Source organism: Ursus arctos, unplaced genomic scaffold (genome assembly GCF_023065955.2).
Source record: "Ursus arctos isolate Adak ecotype North America unplaced genomic scaffold, UrsArc2.0 scaffold_34, whole genome shotgun sequence".
NCBI classification, from domain to species: Eukaryota; Metazoa; Chordata; class Mammalia; order Carnivora; family Ursidae; genus Ursus; species Ursus arctos.
Window position 1 is genome coordinate 12,734,682 of NW_026623030.1, and position 23,152 is coordinate 12,757,833.

Consider the following 23,152-nt stretch of genomic DNA (forward strand, 5'->3'; position numbering starts at 1 on the left):
CTTTTAAACTTGACTGGAAGCAGGCCACCTGGGTGGCTCAGTCGTTGGGCGTCTGCCTTCGGCTCAGGGCGTGATCCCGACGTTCTGGGATCGAGCCCCACATCAGGCTCCTCCACTGGGAGCCTGCTTCTTCCTCTCCCACTCCCCCTGCTGGTGTTCCCTCTCTCGCTGGTGGTCTCTCTCTCTCTGTCAAATAAATAAATAAAATCTTTAAAAAAACAAAAAACAAAACAAAAAACTTGACTGGAAGCAATTTGAAAAATACTAACCCTTGTTAATTCTGGATGGTGGAAATATGGCTGCTTATTTTGTTGTTCTTTGCTCTTTTCTGCAACTTTTACATTTCTTAAAAAAATAAATCTGTCTTTTCTATCCCCACAGCACTTCTACCTGTATCCTAAAACTTGCCAGTCTGCCCCCTCTCACTTCCTGACCCATGTGTCTGTCTCCCCTACCTGCCCATGACCTTTCAGAGGACTATTTTGTGTCCCATGGTGCTCAGGCAAGCCAGGATACGTTGATCTGTTGAATAAGTGGTGACCGAGCACGTGTGTGCCAGGGATGTGCAGGGGGCTGGGGACGGCAAACAAGACCTCGCTTTCCTGAAGCTCCCAGGGACGGGGGATCCTGGGAGTGAGCAGGCAGTTTGGATGATGGGGAGTGCACGGGCTTAGGAAGCATCTAAGAGGGGTGCCTACCCGGCAGTGGTAGGGACAGAGTGGGAAGGGGCTGGGGAAAGCCCCCAGAGATCTGAAGTAGAGGCAGCCCAACGAAGGGATGGGAGAAAGAATATTTCTGGCCAGGATGACAGCTTTCCGGCAAAAGCTTCAAGGCAAGAGACAGCATGGAGGATCGGAGGAACTAGAAGAAATTCAGGGTGGTTGGAGTATCAAAGGGCAATGGGGCTGGAGAGGAAGGTGCGGGCAGAAGTGTTGGGTGTGGTAGCACGGCTCCTGTGAGGAGGAGACTCGGGCTTTAAGCCTGTTTCCTCATCTACAAAATGGGGATTAAAATGACCTACTCCAAGTTGCTGTGAGAATTCAAGGAGGTGATGAGCACAAAATGCTTGGTCCTTGGGCAGGGCTCAGTAAATGGTAATTACTATCTTTATTTGGGGGCGAGGAGAAAGCCATAGAGAGGTTTTAAGAGGTGGTTCTGACAAGGGCGAAATTGGGTTTTACAAAGACTTGCTTATGTGGCGGCAGTAGGGAAAGGCAGCCAGACCCGTCAACGGCTGCAATGGTTTGGGGTATCTGCCTCTGTGTTTGCACTATTTCAGGGACCATTTCCCCATCTTCAAGAGTCTGAGATTAAAAATGTAAAAGAATGGGGCCCCTGGGTGGCTCAGTCGGTTAAGTGTCTGCCTTCGGCACAGGTCGTGATCCCACAGTCCTGGGATCAAGCCCCATGTCAGGCTCTCTGATCTGCTTCTCCTTCTCCCTCTGCCTCTTTCCTGGCTTGTGTGCGCTCTCTCTCTCTAATAAATAGATAGATAAAGTCTTCAAAAAAAATGCAAAAGAAAAAGAAAAATTTCCAAGACGATTCCTATGCCTGGGAGTCTCTGCCTTCCAGCCCCCGCACTTACGTCCTTAGGCCAGGGATGCAGTCTCCAGGTTGGGCTGCAGGTACCATCTCCCACGTAGGTGACCCCACTGCCTGCCACCTCTGTTATGGGTAATTCAACTAGCCCCTCCCCACCTGTGAGCTACAGCCAATTAGAAGGCGTGAGGCCAGCTGTGGGTGTGGCTGCAGCCAGAGCCAGGCATCAGAAGACTTGACCGGGGGCGCCTGGGTGGCTCAGTCCATTAAGCGTCTGCCTTGGTCTCAGGTCATGATCCCAGTGTCCTGGGATTGAGTCCCGCATCGGGCTCTCTGCTCAGCGGGGAGCCTGCTTCTCCCTCTCTGCCTGCTATTGCCTGTGCTTGTGCTCTCTCTGTCAAATAGATAAAATCTTCAAAAAAAAAAAAAAAAAGAGTTGACCAGTTCTACCTTGTGTATCTGCAGGCCAGGTCCCTTGAAGAGTAATTGAAGGGAGACGAATTACAGGGCCTTCACACATTCAAAGTCAGGGGGTTGAAAAAGGACTTCACCAGGTCTGTGCAGCAACAGTTCTGTGAAAGCAGCTTACGCAGCTCCTACCGTATATGTGAGGCACTGTTTTAGGTGTTTCAGGAGCCAGGAGAGCCCAGGGTGAATGAAACAGAGTCCCTGACCTCAAGGAACTCACATGACAGTATGAATATGTACAAAGTGGTAATAAGTGCTGTAAAATAGAAAGTGTCATAAGGGTGATGTAGAATGGGAGGGGCTACACCTTTAGGAAGGGTGATCTGGGAAGGCAAAGATCTGAGGGAACATGTAGAAACGGGGGAAAAGAACATTCTGAGCCCTGGAGACAGCAAATCAAGTCAATGTATCATAAGGTGGGAGCATGCCTGGTCTGTTCAAGGAACTGCAAAAGGTCTGTATGTAAGTTCTATTCAAATTGCTTCTATCTCCTCAGTGAAAAGGGCGAAGACACTGGAAGTGTAAGATTAGTTATGACTCACCTATCACCTTGGAAGTTAAAAATTTGGAATTTTCTAGAACACTCTTTGAGCAAAGTCCCAGAAGGAACTGTAGAGATGAGGTCTCCATCACTGCAAGAGGACAGGACACCACAGAGGATTCTTAAATCAGTGTGGCCGAGTCCTCTTATTGTCAAGAGGCCCTACCAACGTCAGATTCTGTAATGGGAGATGCTACAGAAAGAACCCTATCAGAGGATTAGCCTCTCCCTTCTAAACAAAGAAAATGTGTAGGAGAGTACTTTTCTCAAGTATGTGAAACCTAACAGAAGCACAGCTGCGAGGCAGAATGCTCCCCAGTGTAAAAGACTACATGGATGGAATTCGGTGTTGTAGGAGCCCAAGACTTGGAAAAAGCCAAGAAGGGACACTGGGCACTGTTTTTCCTCTGGACAGAGGAAGAACATCCTAGAAATCATGTTTCTTCCTGGGACATGTCGTCGGTGTGGTGTGAGAGAGCCATGTTTTTCAGTCATTCTTTTACTAGTTGCCATTGGTTAGAGAGAGAGCTGAGAACGGAGCACTTATCATAGCCTAACCTCGTGCCTAGGAGGATGTGATAAACAGCAAGACCTTTTTTACGGTAAACGAATGTATTTACACTCTCTCCCTTGTAGTCTCATTAGCAAGTCAAGCTCTATTCCAAATAGGCTAATATTTGAAACATATTTTCACTTGAATTTGTAACTCCTTTCTCCCTCCTCTGCCAAATGAGAAAGTAAGGTGCACTATTTAAAAATCACACCTAAAATACTTGTTCAGCAACCCACCCCACTTGGGATGACTTGGATGTGAATGAGTCTCAGTGGTTTCCAAATACCAAATTCTGTCACAAGATAATTTGCAACCACTGAGTAAATTTTATTTAGGATTTATTTATTTAGAGAGAAAGAGTGAGAGTGAGCTCAAGAAGGGAGAGGGAGAGAAGCAGACTCCCTGCTGAGCATGGAGCCCGATGCAGGATTCTATCCCAAGAGCCCGGGATCATGACCTGAGCCAAAACCAAGAGTCGGACACTCAACCAACTGTGCCACCCGGGCGACCCCCATTGAGTGAAATTTCCAAGGTTCACTGCAGGCTCAGGTCACCCAGAAGTGGGGTCTATACATGTTCTGAGCACAGGACAGTCCTCAGAAAATGGTAAAACCTAATGACATTATAGGTAAAATTTTAACTTATTACCAAGCTGTAAGAATAAAATAACAGGGGTGCCTGGCTGACTCAGTCGGTCGAACCCCATGCTGGGTGTAGAGATTACTTTAAAAAAATTTTTTAAAAAGATTTTGAGAGAGAGAGCAGAGAGGCAGAGGGAGAAAGAGAATCTCAAGCATAATCCATGCTGAGCACGGAGTCCCACGTGGGGCTCGATCTCACAACCCTGAGATCATGACCCGAGCCAAAATCAGGAGTTGGATGCTTAACCCAGGTGCCCCCCCCCATTTTTTAAAGGATAAAATAACAGTCTTGAGAGTTATTTGAAAGGTTTTCAAAAAAAATTTTTTTTAATTTTTATTTTCATAAATTAACACACATAACAGTGGGAATTTTAGAGTCACAAACTACCAAACAGAAAAGGAACTGCAGGGGCATCTTGTATGCCAATGTTACCAAAAATGTACAAATTTCACTGAACTATTGACCATGATAATATAGAAACACTTCAGGCAGCTCTTTACTGGCCCGGACCAGCCCAAGGAGATGCTGAGGCCTCTCGCCAAGAACTCAAATCCAGTTCAGCACCAGGGAGGGGCTCGTGAAGACACAATGAACAGGCATCAATCTGAGAATACGCTGTGCTAGATGCTGGGCTATATGGGGACCCTCACTTTATAATCAAATTAGCGTTCGCTGCTCAATTTGTGGTTAGACGATAATATAAAACTTCGCTTTTTGTAAAATTAAGCCTTCCTCTGAAGCCAGCTGTTTACATTAAGAAGTGCAGTTGTGGTAAGGAGCCCTTCCCTTGCATGAATCCAGGAAAGGCTACTCCATACCTCTGGCCAAGTATTTAGACTTTGGATACAGCCACCCACAATGTGGTGTTTAAGAGGTCCTTTCCATGATACCAGGGGAAAAGCTTCGAGAAACAAAACAAAACAAGGGAATTAAAGAAAGCACCAACTGCATACTCCTCCCTCAGGTGATGGGAGAAAAGTATCACTGACTACAAGTTGGTCTTCCGCGGATGTTAATGTACATGGTGTTATGAGATGGAATCCCAGCCTGGGGACGGAGCGCTGGCTGTGCATTCCGTTAGGCTGCGCCAAAGCCTTGGCTCTGCTGCCCCAGTCCTGCACACTCCACACTGCTCTCGGTCTGGCGGGCAGGGAGTGAGCCCTGGGGGGAGGGATCATGCCCAGACGGTAGGATCTGGAATTTACCTCAGGTTGGCTCTGGTGCCCACGCAAAAGACCCTTTCAGGCAAAACTGTGACAAAGTGTCATGATTTTCACAGCTCTTGAAGGAGCGCTGAGTTTTGGGATTCACAGCATGAGTTTTCTAAGCTCTTCAGGCTCCAAGTAAGGCAAACGCTACATGTCTTTCCACCGTACCTCCCTCAGCTGTAGCTCTTCGAGTAAGGTCACTAAGAAAAAGTGGACATAATCTGCTTGAATACGTGATGAGGTACATTTAAGCTACTGGAGAAATGAAGCTGGAAAGGCGACCAAAAGAGAAGGGGAAAGTGGGTGGGGAGCAGATGAGGGGCAAATACAGCTATAAACTGAAGGATGAAAAAAAACCCCCAAAACCAAAACCAAACCAACCCATGGTTGAAGTTTCAGTGAAAAGCTGATGGGCAGAACCCTGATTGGACCTGAGATTTCTCCTCTCTTTCCCATATGAAAAACACTATGCCTCTGGAGTTGAGTTATAGCTGAGTAAATCATAGTTAATTGTAACTTCCCACCACTTGGGAGTGGGAAGTCCCCATCCTCAGAAATTGTACCAGCCTCCAACCCAGAAGACCTCCAGTAGCTCTGGACAGGTGGTGTGCCAGCAGTCGACTAATGCCTCCCACAGTGGGCAGCTTCCACAGGCTCCGAGGACCACAGAGAGCGTTGCAGCTGGCTAGGCCAACGATGAAAATGGATGCTAAGACAGGTGTGGCTGAGCGGGGCTAGAACTCAATGTATCGACTTCAGGTAAGCAATTTCAAGTTTGCAATGGGGGCCCCTTCTTAACTTTGGAGCAGGGAAGGCCCACAGTCTGGGGGCAGACCAAGAATTTCAAGGATAGGCAGGGCTGCCTAGGGCTGCTTCTCTCCCACACTGCCAGGACAAGAAGAGAGCCCGGGCCTCCACTTCCTCCAGTCCTCCAATGTTCCAAATCACTGCTCCTGGCTCTTCCAAGTGCCATGCCTATTAAGGGCAAACTTGAAATTGTGTCTCTGTAATGGTGGTGATGCCACAGCAGTGCCCACTCAACTTCAGTCTGCTGGATGACATGGGTGCCGCATTGCTGACTCGTCTACACTGGCAATGGAGCTGGCAAACAGGGCTATGTTGAGTTGCTGGGAGTTTCCAAGCTGTCCAGCAGCACTCCCTAAAAATGTCTGTTGGAGGATGCAATGGATCACTAATCCCACTCCTTTAGGCAAAAAGACAGAGAGAAGCATTTAGTGTCTAAGGACCCTGTCCCAGGAAGGGAGAGGTACTGAGGTGAAACACAGGTCGTGTCTATACAGTCTGGGCAAAGCGGATGTAGAACGACGCAATCTGGTTCACATCATTCGGAGCCAGTGTGGAAGTGTGGCTCTCTTCTAATGCTATTTGGCCATGTCCTTAGAAGCCTCCGTGGGTCACCAGGTATGTATTTCACTTACTAAATGCTATGTCTGAGGCAGTGGGCCTAGAAGACAGATGTGGCACTTTTTATTTTTTCTTGCTCATGTCAGTTCTTCTGCTCCAGTGCGGCATAGACTGTCAACCTGCAAAGGAAAGGCACATAGAGACCCCCCCCGCCCCCACCCCATCTCCCCACCCACTCACAAATGGGGAGACAAAGGAACCCTAGGAGACACACTCCAGGACGCCACCACTCACTGTTCTCTAACAGACTGGCTTTGAAAATATCTCTGGAGTTCTGACAGTCTCCATGGGTGGATGCTTCCCAGCAGTGGCTCCTAGGAGAATGGGAAGAGGTGACCAGTGTCCTGAGGCCGGGTGTAGCATCTCACTCACCAGCCAAGGAATGTGAATTCTCTGAACTTTTGTTTTGAGAGCAAGAGAGAAAGAAAGATAAAATACAAGGGAAGGAGGTAGGGGGAAACAGGGCAAGGGCACACAGGAGTTAAGTGGAAAAAGAACGACACGTCTGGGCCTGGCTGACCCACACAGCATCCTTCTGCCCACAGACTCCTGCGGGCCTACATGAAGGAACTCCACTAACTCTGGCACTCCACCGAATTTCCAGTAGGTTTGACATAGGAGCCCCAAATACGATGGTGTTCTCAGAGAGGGCTGGCGGTGGGATTTCATGATCCCACTGCAAGGATGCATCACTGGGTCCAAACCACGTCCTGTCTCACTCCCCACTTTTGGAGCAAGTTGCTCTGATGGCTGCAAACACTCTGGGTTGGCCTTTATCACCGCCTGAGCTGTTGTACCCAACTTTGTTAGATACTTACGACCACTTCGGATAAAATCCATTAAGACCACACCCAACATTCACATTTTTTAAATGCCTGGGAGGAAAATCTGCTCTTACTTCCATCATTAAAATAAACACATCAGCTTAAGTGAGCAAGAATGAACCCAGATGAAAAAGTACTCCCTCTAATGAGCTACACCGGAAGATGGGGAAGGGGCTGCGGGGCTGCTTGAAACACATGATGGGAAAATGTCTCTCCACTGTCCCATACCATGCACTGATATGCTGGGTCAAATGCCTGTCATATATTCTGAAGACATGTATTGTCTTTCTCCTTGATGTCTTAAAAAATTTGTTTTAAAATCACATTTAAAGGCTCCAAACATGCAGCAATAATACAAAAAAAAAAAAAAAAAAGAAATAAAACAAATGAAAATAATCAACACCACAACATTAAAAAGTGCAACTTACTTCGAATGGGGCCTGGACGGGCTCCTCTGGCACTAGTGACCCACAGTCACAGAGGGGAGAAAATGATGGGAAAAAGCCACACACACACACACACACACACACACACACACACACACACGGTTCTGGGCAGACGGACTCAAAGGATTAGGAAACACAACAGCTCATCTTTCCTCAACTACTGAAATGAGCCGGTGAGACCACACAGGACAGGACGCCAGGTCCCCCTCCCTAGGCCACGTCTCTAAATAATCTTGGTCTAGCACCACCGTAAACAATGCAGAACTTTCACACGGACGTGCAAATGCTGTGAGTCCTTGGAATCCTAGTGTTACTGAAGGTGTGCTCTGTCCGCCTCCTGAGGGTGGCGAGTGGGGGAGGAGGCCAGATGTCATTCAGGACCATTTCCAGGAGAAAGGGAGCATTCCTGAGGTTCAATACTCAGCAGTAGAAGCAGAGGACCCTCCTTCACCATTTCCTAAAAAGGTTGCACCTTAAAATAGGTAAAAATCCATGGACTGACTGCATTTTGAGTAGTTTGGGTGGTAGGACAAAATCAGGCAACCTCTTCCAAGGAGCCTGGAGAATCTAAAATTGAGAACCCCAAACCCAATTGCTTCTCAACAACCAGTTGGCCGCTCCTGCTCCTCCTCTTCCTTGGCAAAAAAGGTCTCCAATTCCATGAGTTTCTGGATCAACAGAGCATCCAGCTCTCGACTCTGCAGAGCCGCCTTCTGGGCCCTGGTAAAGCTGCCTGCCACCTTGACCTTGCCACGAGCTCTCCTCTTCCGTGGGACGGTAAAATCCTGAAATTCTAGAACTCGTTTTCTCTTCTGCTGGCTGATTGAGATTAGCGTACCATTTCGTTCCTTGGGTTCCTCAAAGATGGTCTCCAAACACCTGAGGGTACAACATAAAAAAGAATCAACAAAACACTGACTCACATGGTGCATTTCTGGGGCCACCAACCCTTCTGGTCAGCTGGGGCTAAAACAACTAACGACTACTTACTCAATTGTTTCCTTTGGCCAGTATCTAGCTTTTTTGTATGAAAAAAATATTTATGGATATGTAATATATGAACACATAGTGAAAAAACTGCAACTGGACAAAGGGGTAAAGAATAAAAGACCAGCCCCTGTTGGCAACACCAGCAAACTTTTTGACTATCCTCCCAAAAGTCATACAATGCACAGACATGCATAAATAAGCATATATTATCAGAGGTCAGCCCTTTTGCATAAAGTGCCAGAGAGTAAACATTTTAAAATTAATGAGCCATATAGGACTCTATTACATATTCTTTTTTGTTCTTACCACTTTAAAAATGTAGAAACCATTCTTTGCTCACAGATTTTAACAAAAAAGAAGAAAAGAACGGAAACAGGCCACTGGCTGAATTTGGCCTGTAGTCTGCTGACCTATCATGACATATATCCTCCACTTTGGTTTTTTCCTTTTACTCAAATGGTATTACATATACTATCCTATGTACTGTGCCTATCTGACCTGTCAATAACTTTTTTTTTTTAAGATTTTATTTATTTGACAGAGAGAGAGAGAGCACAAGCAGGGGGAGCAGCAGAGGGAGAGGCTGAAGCAGGTTCCCTGCTTAGCCTGCTGAGCAGGGAGCCGGCCCAGCACCCTGGGATCATGACCCGAGCCGAAGGCAGATGCTTAAACCAACTGAGCCTCCCAGGCACCCCCTGTCAATAACTTTTAAGATTATTCAAATTCAGTACATGGGTATCTGATTCATTCTTTTTTTTCCTAAAGATTTTATTTATTTGAGAGAGAGAGTTTGAGAGAATGAGTGGGAGGAGGGACAGAGGAAAAAGCAGACTCCCCGTGGAGCAGGAAGCCCGACACGGGACTTGATCCCAAGACTCTGGGACCACGACCTGAGCCAAAGGCAGATGCTTGACTGAGCCACCCAGGTGCCCCATTCTTTTTTTTTTTTTTTTTAAAGATTTTATTTATTTATTTGAGAGACAGAGTGAGCGTGAGAGAAAGAGCACAAGCTGGGGGTAGGGGCAGAGGGAGAGGGAGAAGCAGACTCCCCACAGAGCAGGTAGCCTGATGCGGGGCTCAATCCAGGACCTTGGGATCATGACCTGAGCCAAAAGGCAGATGCTTAACTGACTGAGCCACCCAGGCGCCCCTGATTCATTCTTTTTAATGGCTATACAGTACATTCCATGATAAGGCTGGATTGTAATTTAATCAGAACTTGATTAGTAGATATTTTCAGTTGTTTCCAATCCTTTCGTATTATTTAAAAACACTGCAATGAATAATCTTGTACAAATGTCTTAGAGCAAATGTTCACCTTACAGAATAAAATCCCAGAACCCCCTGCTACAACCTGGACACAACGGGAATTTCATAAATGTTCCCTGACTTGAACTGAATTCAGACTCAAAGGCAGCCAATGAAACTCGTTCTGTATTTAGGTTTGGAATCATATCTGAAGATTGATGATTTTTAGTCCTGAAGAAGAGAGCTGGCATATTTGCTAAAAACACAAGCACAAACTGAAATAAGATGTTTTCTGTACCTACCTCATTCAACACACGTTTCTGTCCCATCCTACCACCAACCCCAGTTCAAACTCTGGGAAGTAAAAATATCAATTCATGTTATTTCCAATAACTGAACATAAAACCCTTTCTGAAGTGAAAGGATTGGAGATTTGTATCGATCATTTCAGAAGCCCTCCCAGTCTATTAATTCCTACTCATGTACCCACCTGTTCGCGGGAGGAGACTTATAATTCTTATTGGTATAGATTTCTTCTAAACTAAACTCCTTTTTCTTCAACCTGAAACGAGAACAAAGTAAGTCCTTTGTGCTTTTATTTTTTTTTTATTATTATTTTTAAAGATTTTATTTATTTATTTGACAGAGAGACAGGGAACACAAGCAGGGGGAGTGGGAGAGGGAGAAGCAGGCTCCCCTCCGAGCAGGGAGCCCAATGCGGGGCTCGATCCCAGGACTCTGGGATCATGACCTGAGCCAAAGGCAGATGCTTAACGACTGAGCCACCCAGGTGCCCCTGCTTTTTCTTTTTTTTCAATATTTTATTTATAAGAGAGAGAGAGCAAGAGCAGGGGGAGGGGGAGGAGCAGGCTGTCTGCTGAGCAAGGAGCCCAATGCAGGACCCTGGGATCATGACCTGAGCTGAAGGCAGACTCTCAACCAACTGAGCCACCCTGACACCCCTTTCCACCCTCTCTTGAGAGAGGTAAGACTGCCTTCCCAACTAGATGGGCTTGTTTTTTTTCAGCCCTTCCACAATGAGTTTTAGATGTGTCTTATGTGCACAACACATACTAGATTTTCTTTTCTAGGCTGCCGATTTTCAGCTTTATGAAATTTTCTCCATTTATACTTACGGGCAATGATATAACTGTATTTATATCTATTATCATATTTTACAGCTTCTTTTAGTTCTTCCTACCTTTTCCATGTTTTTCTTCTCCTTGACTGACTGCTTACTCTCTCTTTTATCCCCCCTTTCTGGCTTGGAAATTATACATTCCCTTTTTAGTGGTTGGCAAGAATTTTAATAAGTATATTTAACTTGGAAACTGATGTGCTTCAATATTTTTACCCTTCTCCCAAACACAGGTCCCTGGAGCTTTTAATTCCAATCAAACCCATCTCAATTTATGTTACTCATGTTCTATTTTGACTTTTTAAAGATTTTATTTATTTATTCGACAGAGATAGAGACAGCCAGCGATAGAGGGAACACAAGCAGGGGGAGTGGGAGAGGAAGAAGCAGGCTCCCAGCGGAGGAGCCTGATGTGGGGCTCGATCCCAGAACGCCGGGATCACGCCCTGAGCCGAAGGCAGACGCGTAACCACTGTGCCACCCAGGTGCCCCTTGACTTTTTTTTTTTTTTTAATTTTGTAATTTATTTGATGAAGAAACCAGGTCTTTTGACCTGGGGCTTCCCCAGTCTAGATTTTCTTTTTCTTTTCTTTTCTTTTTTTTTTTTTAAAGATTTTATTTATTTGACGGAGAGAGACACAGCGAGAGAGGGAACACAAGCAGGGGGAGTGGGAGAGGGAGAAGCATCATGACCTGAGCCAAAGGCAGACGCTTAACGACTGAGCCACCCAGGCGCCCCCAGTCTAGATTTTCTTGATTACACTCACATAGTATCATTTAACCTGTTCCTCTGACCCAAACATGGGAAATACTCTAGGTATTTCCTACAGATCGACAATTAGATATAGAGACATAATCAGATTTAGGTGTTTTGATAGGAAGATTTTTAGATGGCGGTGTATACTTTCATGAGGGACATGATACCTGTTTACTTTTTTGTAATATTAATAGCCACTGAAAAATGCGACTACATTTATTACTTCTTTAGGGCCATTACATGGTGATAGCCTATCACTCCTCCAATCATTAGGCAGAATTCTTCTATCTAAATTGAAACTTCATGCTCATCAATTACTTGGTAACCCTGAGGAACGATGTACACAGGAAAAACAGATCATGCTTGGTTCTTTCCCCTTATTTACTGATTTCCAAAACAACTAACTGGTTCTCTAATCTTATCGAAATATGGCCAATGGATTGTTTTAAAAGTATCATTATAGGGGCGTCTGGGTGGCTCATCGGTTAAATGTCTGACTTTGGCTCGGGTCATGATCTCAGGGTCCTGGGATGGAGCCCTCCATCGGGCTCCCTGCTCAGCGGGGAGTCTGCTTCTCTCTCTCCCGTCTCTCTCAAAAAAATAAACAAAATCTTAAAAAAAAAAAAAAAGGCATTATAAACTATTGCATTTAAACATATTTGAGAGAGAGCAAGCTAGCAGGGGGACAAGCAAAGGGAGAGGGACAAGCAGACTCTGCTGAGCAGGGAGCCCAATGTGAGGCTCGATCTCACAACTCTGAGATCATGAGCTGAGCTAAAACCAAGAACTGGACGCTTAACCAACTGAGCCACCCAGGCGCCTACACTCATCTTGTACATTTTCTGCTGTAGACCTTTAATCAGTCCTCGTGGAGTGCTGGTTCATATACCATAACATTCACCCTTTACTCGTTCGTTTATGAGTATTCTCAATTCGTTTATTGTTCATTTTTGCTACTATGTGGAAGACAATAGCTTCTGGTCACCACACTTATCTCAGCAGAAACTTATTTTCAGAGAGTGTAATAACTTTTACAATAACTATTATAAAAGAGCAAATCGCCACAATGTTTCTGTATATTTTAAACCTGTTTCATTCAGATAAGAAAAACAGTCTGCAGAGTATGTCAATTAACTCTGGCATCATGTTTTAGTGTCTTTCTGAAAATTTTACATGAGGTTTGGTTGGTTCAATTCCAATTCAGCAAAGAACATGTTCTTTATGTGGAAAATACACATAAATTACAACACACACACACACACATATATATTTTTTGCACTGGCATTCCAGCAGATAACGGCTACTTTACTTCTTAATGGTAGCAACTGCGACAATTAAAGATGTCAGGTGGGCAGTCTGAGAGTGAAAGATGAGCCTCCCTGACAGTCATTCTGACTTGCAAGTAGGGCAGTATGCAACATCATTTCTGGGGTGAGGTGAAGCGTGGTGAGCAGGGCTCGGATTCTGGAATTTCTGGCCTCTTAACAAACTTTGCCTTCTTCAGAGAGGCTCCACTCACTGGAACAGTGCAGTCTGCCTCAAAAGCACACGTTCTGTGGAGAGACCACCTTGCCCAGAGTGGTTTTGGCGAGAGTCTATACTTGAGTGTCTTCCATCCGGTGGGTCCTCTCTCCCTCATCACTTCATCTGTTTTTATGATTTCCATCAAGAGGAAGGCAGCTTCAGAACTATGAGTGAAAACTCTCTGCATAAGGTGTGGTCTTGAGGTTGAGAGGTGCGGATATATATATGCTAAGCAGAATACAGCAACGATTTTTGATGGCATCTGTTTTCCGGCCTGGAAAATGACCAGGGCACACTGAATCCCTAAAATGACCAACCTGCTTGAGTAACAATGACTTTTATACTCTGAGGTAGAGAGAACAAATCTCTATATATGACCAAAGACAAAACATCAGGCATCTGGGGGTGGGGTTCAAATTCTCATTTTGAGCAACCCCATCTCTCATTTATAAATGTTGATAGAAGACATGGCTGCAGAAATGGTCTTAGGGAATTCCTATTCCCTTCAAACCTCCACTGTTTTATACAAATGGCAGCATTCCACAATTTTGGCTGTAGCATAACATCACCTTAAGACACTGATTATACAAACATATAAAGCAGTGCATCTTGTTTTTTGTGGGTTTTTTTGGAAAGATTACATAGCATTCTATTCTTTTGAATAGATGTACCATAAAGTATTTGATCAGCCCCGTATTTTTCTTAGTCTTTTGCCATTACTATGATGTAGTGAGCAGTTTTATACATGTTACTTCCTATACTTGGAAGTCTATCTGTATGAGAAATTCCTAGAAATCCAAAGGGTCTGTGCATTTCTTTTTTTTTTTTTTTTTAAAGATTTTATTTTATTTATGTGACAGAGAGACAGCCAGCGAGAGAGGGAACACAGCAGGGGAGAGGGAGAGGAAGAAGCAGGCTCCCAGCGGAGGAGCCTGATGTGGGACTCGATCCCGGAACGCCGGGATCACGCCCTGAGCCGAATGCAGACGCCTAACGACTGTGCTACCCAGGCGCCCCGGTCTGTGCATTTCTAATTTTGATACAGTCCTTTGAACAAGCAATGCGGTGTTATGATCACTTGTTCCATTTGGGAAAGAGCTATTTTCACTTCCTTACCTATGGGCCATCTATCTGGTCACATCCTTTGCCCAGTTTTCTGTGGGGATCATTTTCTCTTACCAATTTGTAGAAGCCTGGTGTGTTTGCGTGCAAGTGTATGTATGTAAATTAGCCTTTTGAGATAGGAGTTTGTGGTTTCTTAAAATTTTACTGTTTTTCAGCTTTATTGACACATAACTGACAAATAAGATTGTAAGATATTTAAAGTATACATCTTGAGGATCTGTTATGTGTATATATTGCGAAAGGACTCCTCCCATCTAGTCAATTAGAAGTTGTGTTTTTCTTAAAGATTTGTTTATTTAAGAGAGAGAGAGTATATGTGTGTGCATGGGGAGAGGGGCAGACGGAGAGGCGGGAATCTCAAGCAGACTGCCCACTGAGTGTGGAGCCCGGAATGGGGGCTCAGTCTCAGGACCCCATAATCATGACCTGAGCCGAAATCAAGAGTTGGACGTTTAACCGACTGAGTCACCCAGACGCCCTACAAGTTGTGTTTGGACTTTGTTTATGGTATGTTTCTTTTTTTTTAGCAGAAGTGCTAGATTTTTACGAAATATATTTCTCAGACTTTTATTTTATGGCTCTGGACTTTGTATTCTAGTTAGCCACTCCAGTTAGAAATTTCCTATGAGCAGGGGTGGCTCAGTCAGTGGAGCATGCGACTCTTGACCTTGAGGTCGTGAGTTCTAGCCCCATGTTGGAGGTAGAGTTTACACACACACACACAAATTTCCTATGGTTTCCTCAAGTATTCTTACAGTCTGATTTGTTTCCATTTAAATCTGACCCATTTGGAATTTCTTCTGGTAAAAGGTCTAAGATGCAGATCCAACTTTATTACTCTTTTTTTTGTTTGTTAAAGATTTTTATTTATTTTTTTTGAGAGAGCGTGAGAGACAGAGTGAGCGAGACAGAACATGAGCAGGGGGAGAGATAGATGGAGAGGGAGAGGCAGACTCCCTGCTGAGCAGGGAGCCCAACAAGGGTCTCAATTCCAGGACCCTGGGATCATGACCTGAGCCAAGGCAGATGCTTAACAGTCTTGAGTCACCCAGGAACCCCCAAAATTTTATTTTTAAGTGATCTTTACACCCAAAATGTGGCTTGAACTTACAACCCCAAGAAAAACGCTCTATTGACAGCCAGCCAAGTTTATTACTTTTTAAAATGGCTACCCAGTTGCCCCAATAGCACTTTACTGAACAGTCCTTCTTTTTACCACTGATTTGAGGGGACACCTTTGTCACATACTAAATCTCCCTATGTATTTTTGTCTATTTCTGGACTTTCTATTTTAATTTGCCAATTTGTATGTTTATGCTCAAGCACTACACTGTTCTTCTTTATTGAGACTTTAAAATATATTGTAATATCTCTTAGGATCAGTACCTCTATTAATTCATTCCTTTTCTGAATTTTCCTGGCTATTCTTGCTTCTTTATTTTTCCATGTGATTGTGTTAAATACAACTTTTTGCCATTTATTCAAATCTCTCCTTAAAAGAAACAGCTCTTGGTCAAGTGAACTGTATTCAAATTTTTAGTATATACTGGCATGTACCAGTATCAAATTACTGCTTCTTAGCTCAAAGTGTACCCTTCAGTACCTACTCTGTGAAAATGGAATCTTGGACTCCTGAAGCATTCCTTCTTTACAGTTAAGTATGATGATAAAAGCTTTGGCAGAAGAGGGCATTGGTGGAACACTGTAGGAGGAAAGGAGCTTCTCTTTCTGGTTCTGGTAAACTTTTTCCCCGTCATTGTGCATGTTTGCTGGGATGTTAAGGAGGGGGCATTTGGAGTGAGCTCAGCCCTAGCTCTGTGGACACAGCATGTAGTCCTTCAGTCTCTGGCAACCCTAGCCTGGTGACTGTGCCACATGCTTCCTGACACATATGTGGCACTCCAGGCCACAAGCTTGCACCCCAGCTTCCTGAGGGCTGTTTCCTGTGGCCCTCCTGAAAGAAACACCACGTGCTCCAGGCCTTACATCCATAGCATCACCCCACTCCCCTTGCATGCCTGTCTGCCTCAGCTTGTCTGCACCCTGCAAAGTTGCTATTTCCTGCTTGCCTAGGTCTGGCCTCAGCAACCCAGCCATCCAATGGGTTGCAACCATACCCTTTCCAAAAAAGTCTAAATGCCAACCTAAGGAAGGTGGCCCCTCTTCCAAGTTTGCCCTTCCTTGAGTACTTGCCCTCGGTCTTACGGTACCCTCAGAATTCTCTGCACATCTTGTGGTTACTCTATTATAGTTTAACATTTTATACTAAAGTTCCCCTATTTAAAATATTGTGTAGTTTGTCTGATTGGACCGAGAGACACAGGAACCTGCAAGAGCTAAATACGGTTGCTACTAAATACCCTAGACCAGTGGTATTCACACTAGTGTACCAGAAGACATGCCACCGAGTACAGGAATACCCCGTTTTAGTGGACTCAATCTCCTAATCTTTAATTTCCTAGAACTTTTAGTCACATGTTTGAGAAGTGTCCTTGAATGTTCATGCAGATTTCTCCATTCCCATAAATTCTTTCAGAATACCTATCCATCCTGAATGCTACTTTGGTATATGAATCAAATCACTGATCCTAAGTCCCCTTCAGTAATTAATGAAATCACGGTAAACTTGTATTGGACTGGTCTTTCCCCCATCACATATAGTTCCATTAAGAGAGGAATGGCTTTAGAAATAGGGTACTTTGGCTGGTGTCAGAATATTCAGATGTCAGATATGCTGCACAATGGGTTTGTCAGAGAGACCCTGCCTTGTTTATCTCCTGATTATCATCAAACAATGCCTCCTCAGAAGGAGGCCCTACTTAGGAATGAGAGCTTCGAATTCCAACACAGCTTATTCGTGTATTTAATTGTATACAATGTTTCCTCCGAAACTATTCTTAATTCTCACTGACAGTCTGTTGTCACCTAAAAAGTAAAGTTCCACTCAATAGTCAATTCTTCTTTTTTAAAAAATGTAACTGAAATGTTTACTAGGACTATTTGAAGATGAAGTGTGTAAAACCCAAAAATTTTAAGTAATTTCCTTCAGTTAAGGAATAAACTTGTAACAAATCACATAAAGAAATATTTAATTCAATTATTTAATCCTCATCTTATTTTAGCTTATAAAATGTTTTAACTTCTACTCCTGTTAACAGCAGCAAAAATTACAGGATACTGCCATGCAAGGTGGTTTCATGATGATTTTTCTCCTACATTAAATACTGAAGCACTCCTAAGATTTACATAAATTAATAGGTTTATTTCTGATTTTTTACATGACCCTTAATTGTTCCTAAAAATCCAACAACACTGTTTGATTCATGTATGCATACATATTTACTGAAGCAATACCATGCTTTATACCATACTCCTCACTTCATAATTTATTATTCTAGCTACACATTACATTGGTTTATTACAAATCCATTAATGAGAAACAGCATTACCATGTTGTTTTAATAATGTGCTATTAAAATAAATTAATTATATTTGTTACATATGATTTTAAGTTTGACTTATGGCTTTTACAAATTTACCTTATAAGAGGTGTTCCGTAATTTATTTCTCAATGGTTTGTATGATTTTAAGTGCGAATTAACCCGTTTATTTGAGTTGGAAAACAAAAATTAGGAAATAAGGATGATTTGGCTGATGGGCTGGAATAATAAAAACTGCCTTTCCCAATTAAGTTCTATGTCAAGGGTGGGAGAATGTACAAAATGGGTGAAGGGGAGTGGGAGACTTAGGCTTCCTGTTATGGAAAGAATAAGTCACAAGGATAAAAGGTACAGCACAGGGAATATAGTCAACGGTATTATAATAGCATCATTATGGTGACAAATGGTAGTTACACTTGTGGCGAGCACAGCATCGTGCAGACTCTTGCTGAATCACTATATTGCACATGTGAAACTAATGTAACATTGTGTCAAGTATATTTAAAAAAAGTTACATGTCAAGGCTTTTCCATAAATTTAATGCACTGTATCTATTAACTTCAAGGTTTTCTGACAAAAGAGGATGTGAATAAAAGCATTTTATCAAAAGATAACTTAGGGTAAGATTTGTTAACAATCTTATTTTTTCAACCTCTTTCACTATATTGATTTAAATACAGTATCTCTAAGGGAAAGACCAGCATACAAATTATTGGGCGTCTGACACTTACTGGTCAGATCTTTTTGGTGTGTTGCTCATACAGTGAGATACTCACTGCTTCAACGCCTGGTAACAGAACCTATGTGAGTCAGCACTTTTCAATCCTTTGCTTTCAAAAAAATGATGTGATAAATCATTATATATAATTTGATGATAGATCACTGTGCTTTTTTGGCTTATTACTTGAAAGAAGTTCAAAGGACTGAATGTCATTACTATATTAAAATTCTCTCCACTCCCAACTACTTATTTATAATAAGAAAGTTTTTCAGGACTTATATCTACATTTAAATGCAAGCTAGAATGCATTTGATTCTGAATCCTAGTTCCTTCTAGTAATAAGTACTATTCAACCTAGGATATCTGAAATATTTTAAAATTTCTCTTGTAAAGACATATGGTAGGATGATCAATAAAAGAATTGTAAGATAAAAATATATGAAGACAAAAACCATGCGGGAAAAGTAGAACGTCAAGTACGATCATAGTAATAATTATTGCATTTGTGTTGTGTGAAGCAATATAATAGGTACAGTACACATTTCTTCCTCAATTGGACTGTACAGCAATCTTAAGTGTTGGGAATTCTTACCACACTTTACAGACGCATTCTTGAAGCTCAAGAAGGTTCAGTAACTTACCCTGGGGTTATTTAAGGGACTACTGTTCGGCTTCTATTTGCCAATGAGAAATGAAGGAGTGAAATCCACCAGAAGAAAATGTAACCCTGGAGATATTTTATACAGTGGCTGTATTTTCATAGTGTGTCTGTGTAATGTATAGTACACCAAATACATAATATGGTAATCTGTTTTTTTCTTTTCACTTCCCTTTTTAGGGTTAGCAATGATCTCTGTCATAAAAAATAAATCTTTAGAAACCAAGTTTTTAAAGGCCATGATACAGACCATATAATGGACCTGGCATTTTCTTAAAAAAAAAGAAAAAAGAAAAAAAATTAAACTTCTTTCCCTCACGACATTAGGTCCCTTGTCAATTCTGCACCAGAATGTTGTGAGCTTGGGCTGTGGGTTCAGGTAAAAACTGTGAAAGAGAAACCACCTGAGCCACGACTGACAGCATGGCCTAACATAGGTGTCTTAACCACTGAGCCTCGGCACCCTCACCTACACCTGGGGGTGACAATGGTGCTGACCTCCCAGCACCACTGGGGGATGAACAGACTATGTACACAAAGGGACAGCATAATATCTGGTATAGTGAGCTTGATAAAAATGATTAAGAATGCAGAACAATATCCCTGGCACATAAATCTCTGGTCACATTACCAATTAATTCTTTTGGATAAATTCCTAGAAGTATAATAAATAGCTCAGAGTATATGACCATTTAAAAAAGTCATATTCTATAAAACAATTTTCTAAAAAAGTGAACCTATGTGTATTAGTGAAGGAGCTCACCTTTTGGGTCGAGGAAGGCCCATGGGGGTAAGATTAGGGTCTGGCTTAGGAATGGTTTTCCGGATACGAATCTGTGAGACTTTCTTTGGCCTCTTCTCTGGCTCAGCCTATTTTTAAAGATTAAGAAGAAAGATGTTCAAGTTATAAATCATTTTAAATACATAAAGGCCTTTTTCTTGATACTCTAAGATTTTGCTTCCTCCGTTTATAGATGACTCTAGCTCATAGTTTATGACAAAGCTCTACTCACTCCTGCTGACAGTGTTCTCAGCAACCACTCCCTTTTTATTATTAGAAGAGAATCGTACATTCAGCTCTGAAATTGAGATTAGCAATATGAGAGCCTGTTAACTGCTGGAGACAGAGAGAGATATCAAAATTGAAGAATACCATTGTTTACCCATCTTTGAATGCATGAAGCAGCTCTTTGGTCCACCTCTCTAAATACCGTTAAATGCTATTGTTAAGAAAAAAGGATCTGGAAAACAATGCAGATTAAGAGATCCAGAGTAGCCTTCAGTGGCCAAGCAGAAAGGTCCTGCCTTGGTAATCTCCAGCACTCAGCTGAAGTTAACAGTGATAAGCAAAGACACTTAGGGGCCTCCATGTACCCATCACGTGATCTGTGGTCCTCGATGGACATTTCCAGTACTGCCCCGACTCTATCAGCACTTTATATTTACCTCCTTCTGTTCTGGAGGGCTGCTCTGTGGATGCGGGCATGCCACTGCCACACTATTCAGCTCATCAAATTCAGGAACCTGGAACTCGGAGGCTGAAAGCAGGAGCTTGCTGACAGCTGAGTCTGTTACCAAGCAAGACTTTGGTACCAAGGCAGGGAACGGAGGCTCTAGTCTAGCACCATGGAAAGAAAAACAGAGAAGGAAAATATGAGATGGGTTTCACTTTCTACCTTGGCACCTTTAACTTTTTTTTTTTTTTTTTAAGATTTTATTTATTTATTTGACAGAGATAGAGACAGCCAGCGAGAGAGGGAACACAAGCAGGGGAGTGGGAGAGGAAGAAGCAGGCTCACAGTGGAGGAGCCTGATGTGGGGCTCGATCCCATAACGCCGGGATCACGCCCTGAGCCGAAGGCAGGCGCTTAACCGCTGTGCCACCCAGGCGCCCCCAAGGCACATTCAACTTCTTAACATCAAACTAAGGTTGAAGATCTTCCCTTTTTCCAGCAATGATGCTTTCAGACAACCTGTTCTCTAGTTATTTCTGGACGCAGCCTGTGTCTACATATTTAAAAAATTGTAAGGATGTGGTCAATCCACTTCATTGGTGTAGAGCAGTTTTATAAGGAAACGTGTAAAAAGGAAAAAGACTTTTTGGAGGAAAAAGGCATTTAGTGAACTGAACAAATGAACTGTGCTCAGATGAGACCAGGCCCATCAAGGCAATGAAGCTGGCTCTATGACCAAAAGACAGCTTGCGAGGGAACTTGTGGTACAATGAACTGGCTAGTGATTTTGACTTTTTTTTCAATAAATGGTACTGATTACACATCCTTGGTTGCTACTTACAATAAAACACATCTGAATCTTGGATCAGGTTTGGAAGGAATACAGACGTCAGAATCACGCTATGCTCGACCCATACCATCTGCTAGTGTGCCCTCTCAGGTGCTGTGTTTGCTTGCACATTCACTCTTTCCTCTCTGACACACACACACACACACACACACACACACACACACACACACACACTCTGCAAGCCCTATGGAGGCTTACCTCATCTGACTGCCACTGGCGTTGTAAGTAGCTTCCACGCCTGGAAGAGGCACATATGGTAACATGGTGTGGCTGAAGTGAAGCAAAAGTACAAAAGCAACAGGTTAGGTCAGTGGAACAACAGGAAAGTTCTGATGCCACTGCGGGTACTCAAAGGTTTTGATGCCATTGATGGCACATGATATTCAATTAGGCCCTAGGAAGACAAGAAATGTCAGTCACTCAGAAAGAAGAAACCACCCCCAGTCATAAGAATTACATTTACGTGCCCACCACTGGAATGGAGGCAGGCTGACGGGAAGATTATTTAGGAGAAAACCATTAACAGGGTTAGCGCCTTTGTAATTAAGCTTTTTATAGATGAAGCAATGGTATTCATCACTTACAGATACATCAACGCATGACGGTGGAGAGATTTTTGTGCCTCTCAAAGTAAAACCTGTATTAGTTTCTGCTGAATTTGGAACAAAGTACAGGTTTAATTAACGAGGTGTTTGTACGATGACCATAAAAGAACCCATCTCCTCTTAGAAGTAGATCTGCTTTATGTCTCCAAAACAAAGATAGTTCAGATTTTAGAAGGTTTAGCACTAACTCAGGACTCCCTGACGGGTACTGGTAAGAGGAAAGAGGAAGAGTGTATACGGGAAAAGGAGTTGACCACGTCAGAAACCAGGAGACCCTGCATCTAGGTCTAGCTCAGCTGAAACGCTAATCTGATCGGGGTTAGAAAAAAACATGTGTCTCAAGCTCAACATTTATAAAAACAGCAAGAAAGAGGCCCATTCAACCTATGTCAGAGAGTGCTGAAGGTTCAAATAAGAAAATCTATGGGCGTGCCTGGCTGCCTCAGTCAGAAGAGTAGGCAGCTTCTTGGTCTTAGGGCTGTGAGGTCAAGCCTCATGTTGGGTGTAGATTAAGTAAATAAAACTTAAAAAAAAAAAATCCTATGGGGCTCCTGGGTGGCTCAGTTGGTTGACTGTCTCCCTTTGGCTTGGGTCATGATCCCTGGGGTCCTGGAATCAAGCCCCACATCGGGCTCCATGCTCAGCAGAGAGCCTGCTACTACCTCTCCCTCTGCTGCTCCCCCTGCTTGTGCACTTGTTCTCTCTCTCTCTCTCTGTCAAATAAACTAAAAACAAAAATCCTATGGAAACATAATTTAATATTTGCTAAGTCCTGCTTTCTTGGGTTACCCAATTTATCATGCTTATTATTTCTGTGTGTTCTGGGGCGCCTGCATGGCTCAGTTGGTTGAGCGTCTGCCTTCTGCTCAGGTCATGATCCCAGTGTCCTGGATCGAGCCCAGCATTGGGCTCCCTGCTCAGTGGGGAGTCTGCTTGTGCTGCTCCCCCTGCTTGTGCTCTCTGTCAAGTAAATAAATAAAATCTTAAAAAAAAAAA

General features: G+C 43.2%; 1 protein-coding gene across 8 annotated transcripts in view; it reads right to left on the reverse strand.

The window, feature by feature from the left end:
* Positions 1–4,041: 4,041 nt before the first annotated feature.
* Positions 4,042–23,152, reverse strand: part of PRR14L (proline rich 14 like) — a 56,856-nt gene continuing 37,745 nt past the window's right edge. For 7 of the 8 annotated variants that reach the window (XM_026484883.4, XM_026484881.4, XM_048221399.2 and 4 more), the window contains 5 exons: positions 21,750–21,821; positions 20,694–20,865; positions 20,011–20,117; positions 10,375–10,446; positions 4,042–8,525 (listed from right to left, as the gene is read on the reverse strand). In XM_026484883.4, coding sequence (XP_026340668.2) covers positions 8,246–8,525; positions 10,375–10,446; positions 20,011–20,117; positions 20,694–20,865; positions 21,750–21,821 — 703 coding nt within the window. In that variant the 3' untranslated portion in view covers positions 4,042–8,245. Of the gene's footprint in view, positions 8,526–10,374; positions 10,447–12,393; positions 13,578–20,010; positions 20,118–20,693; positions 20,866–21,749; positions 21,822–23,152 lie in introns of those variants that run through there. The other variant, XM_057305786.1, reaches the window with a different exon arrangement.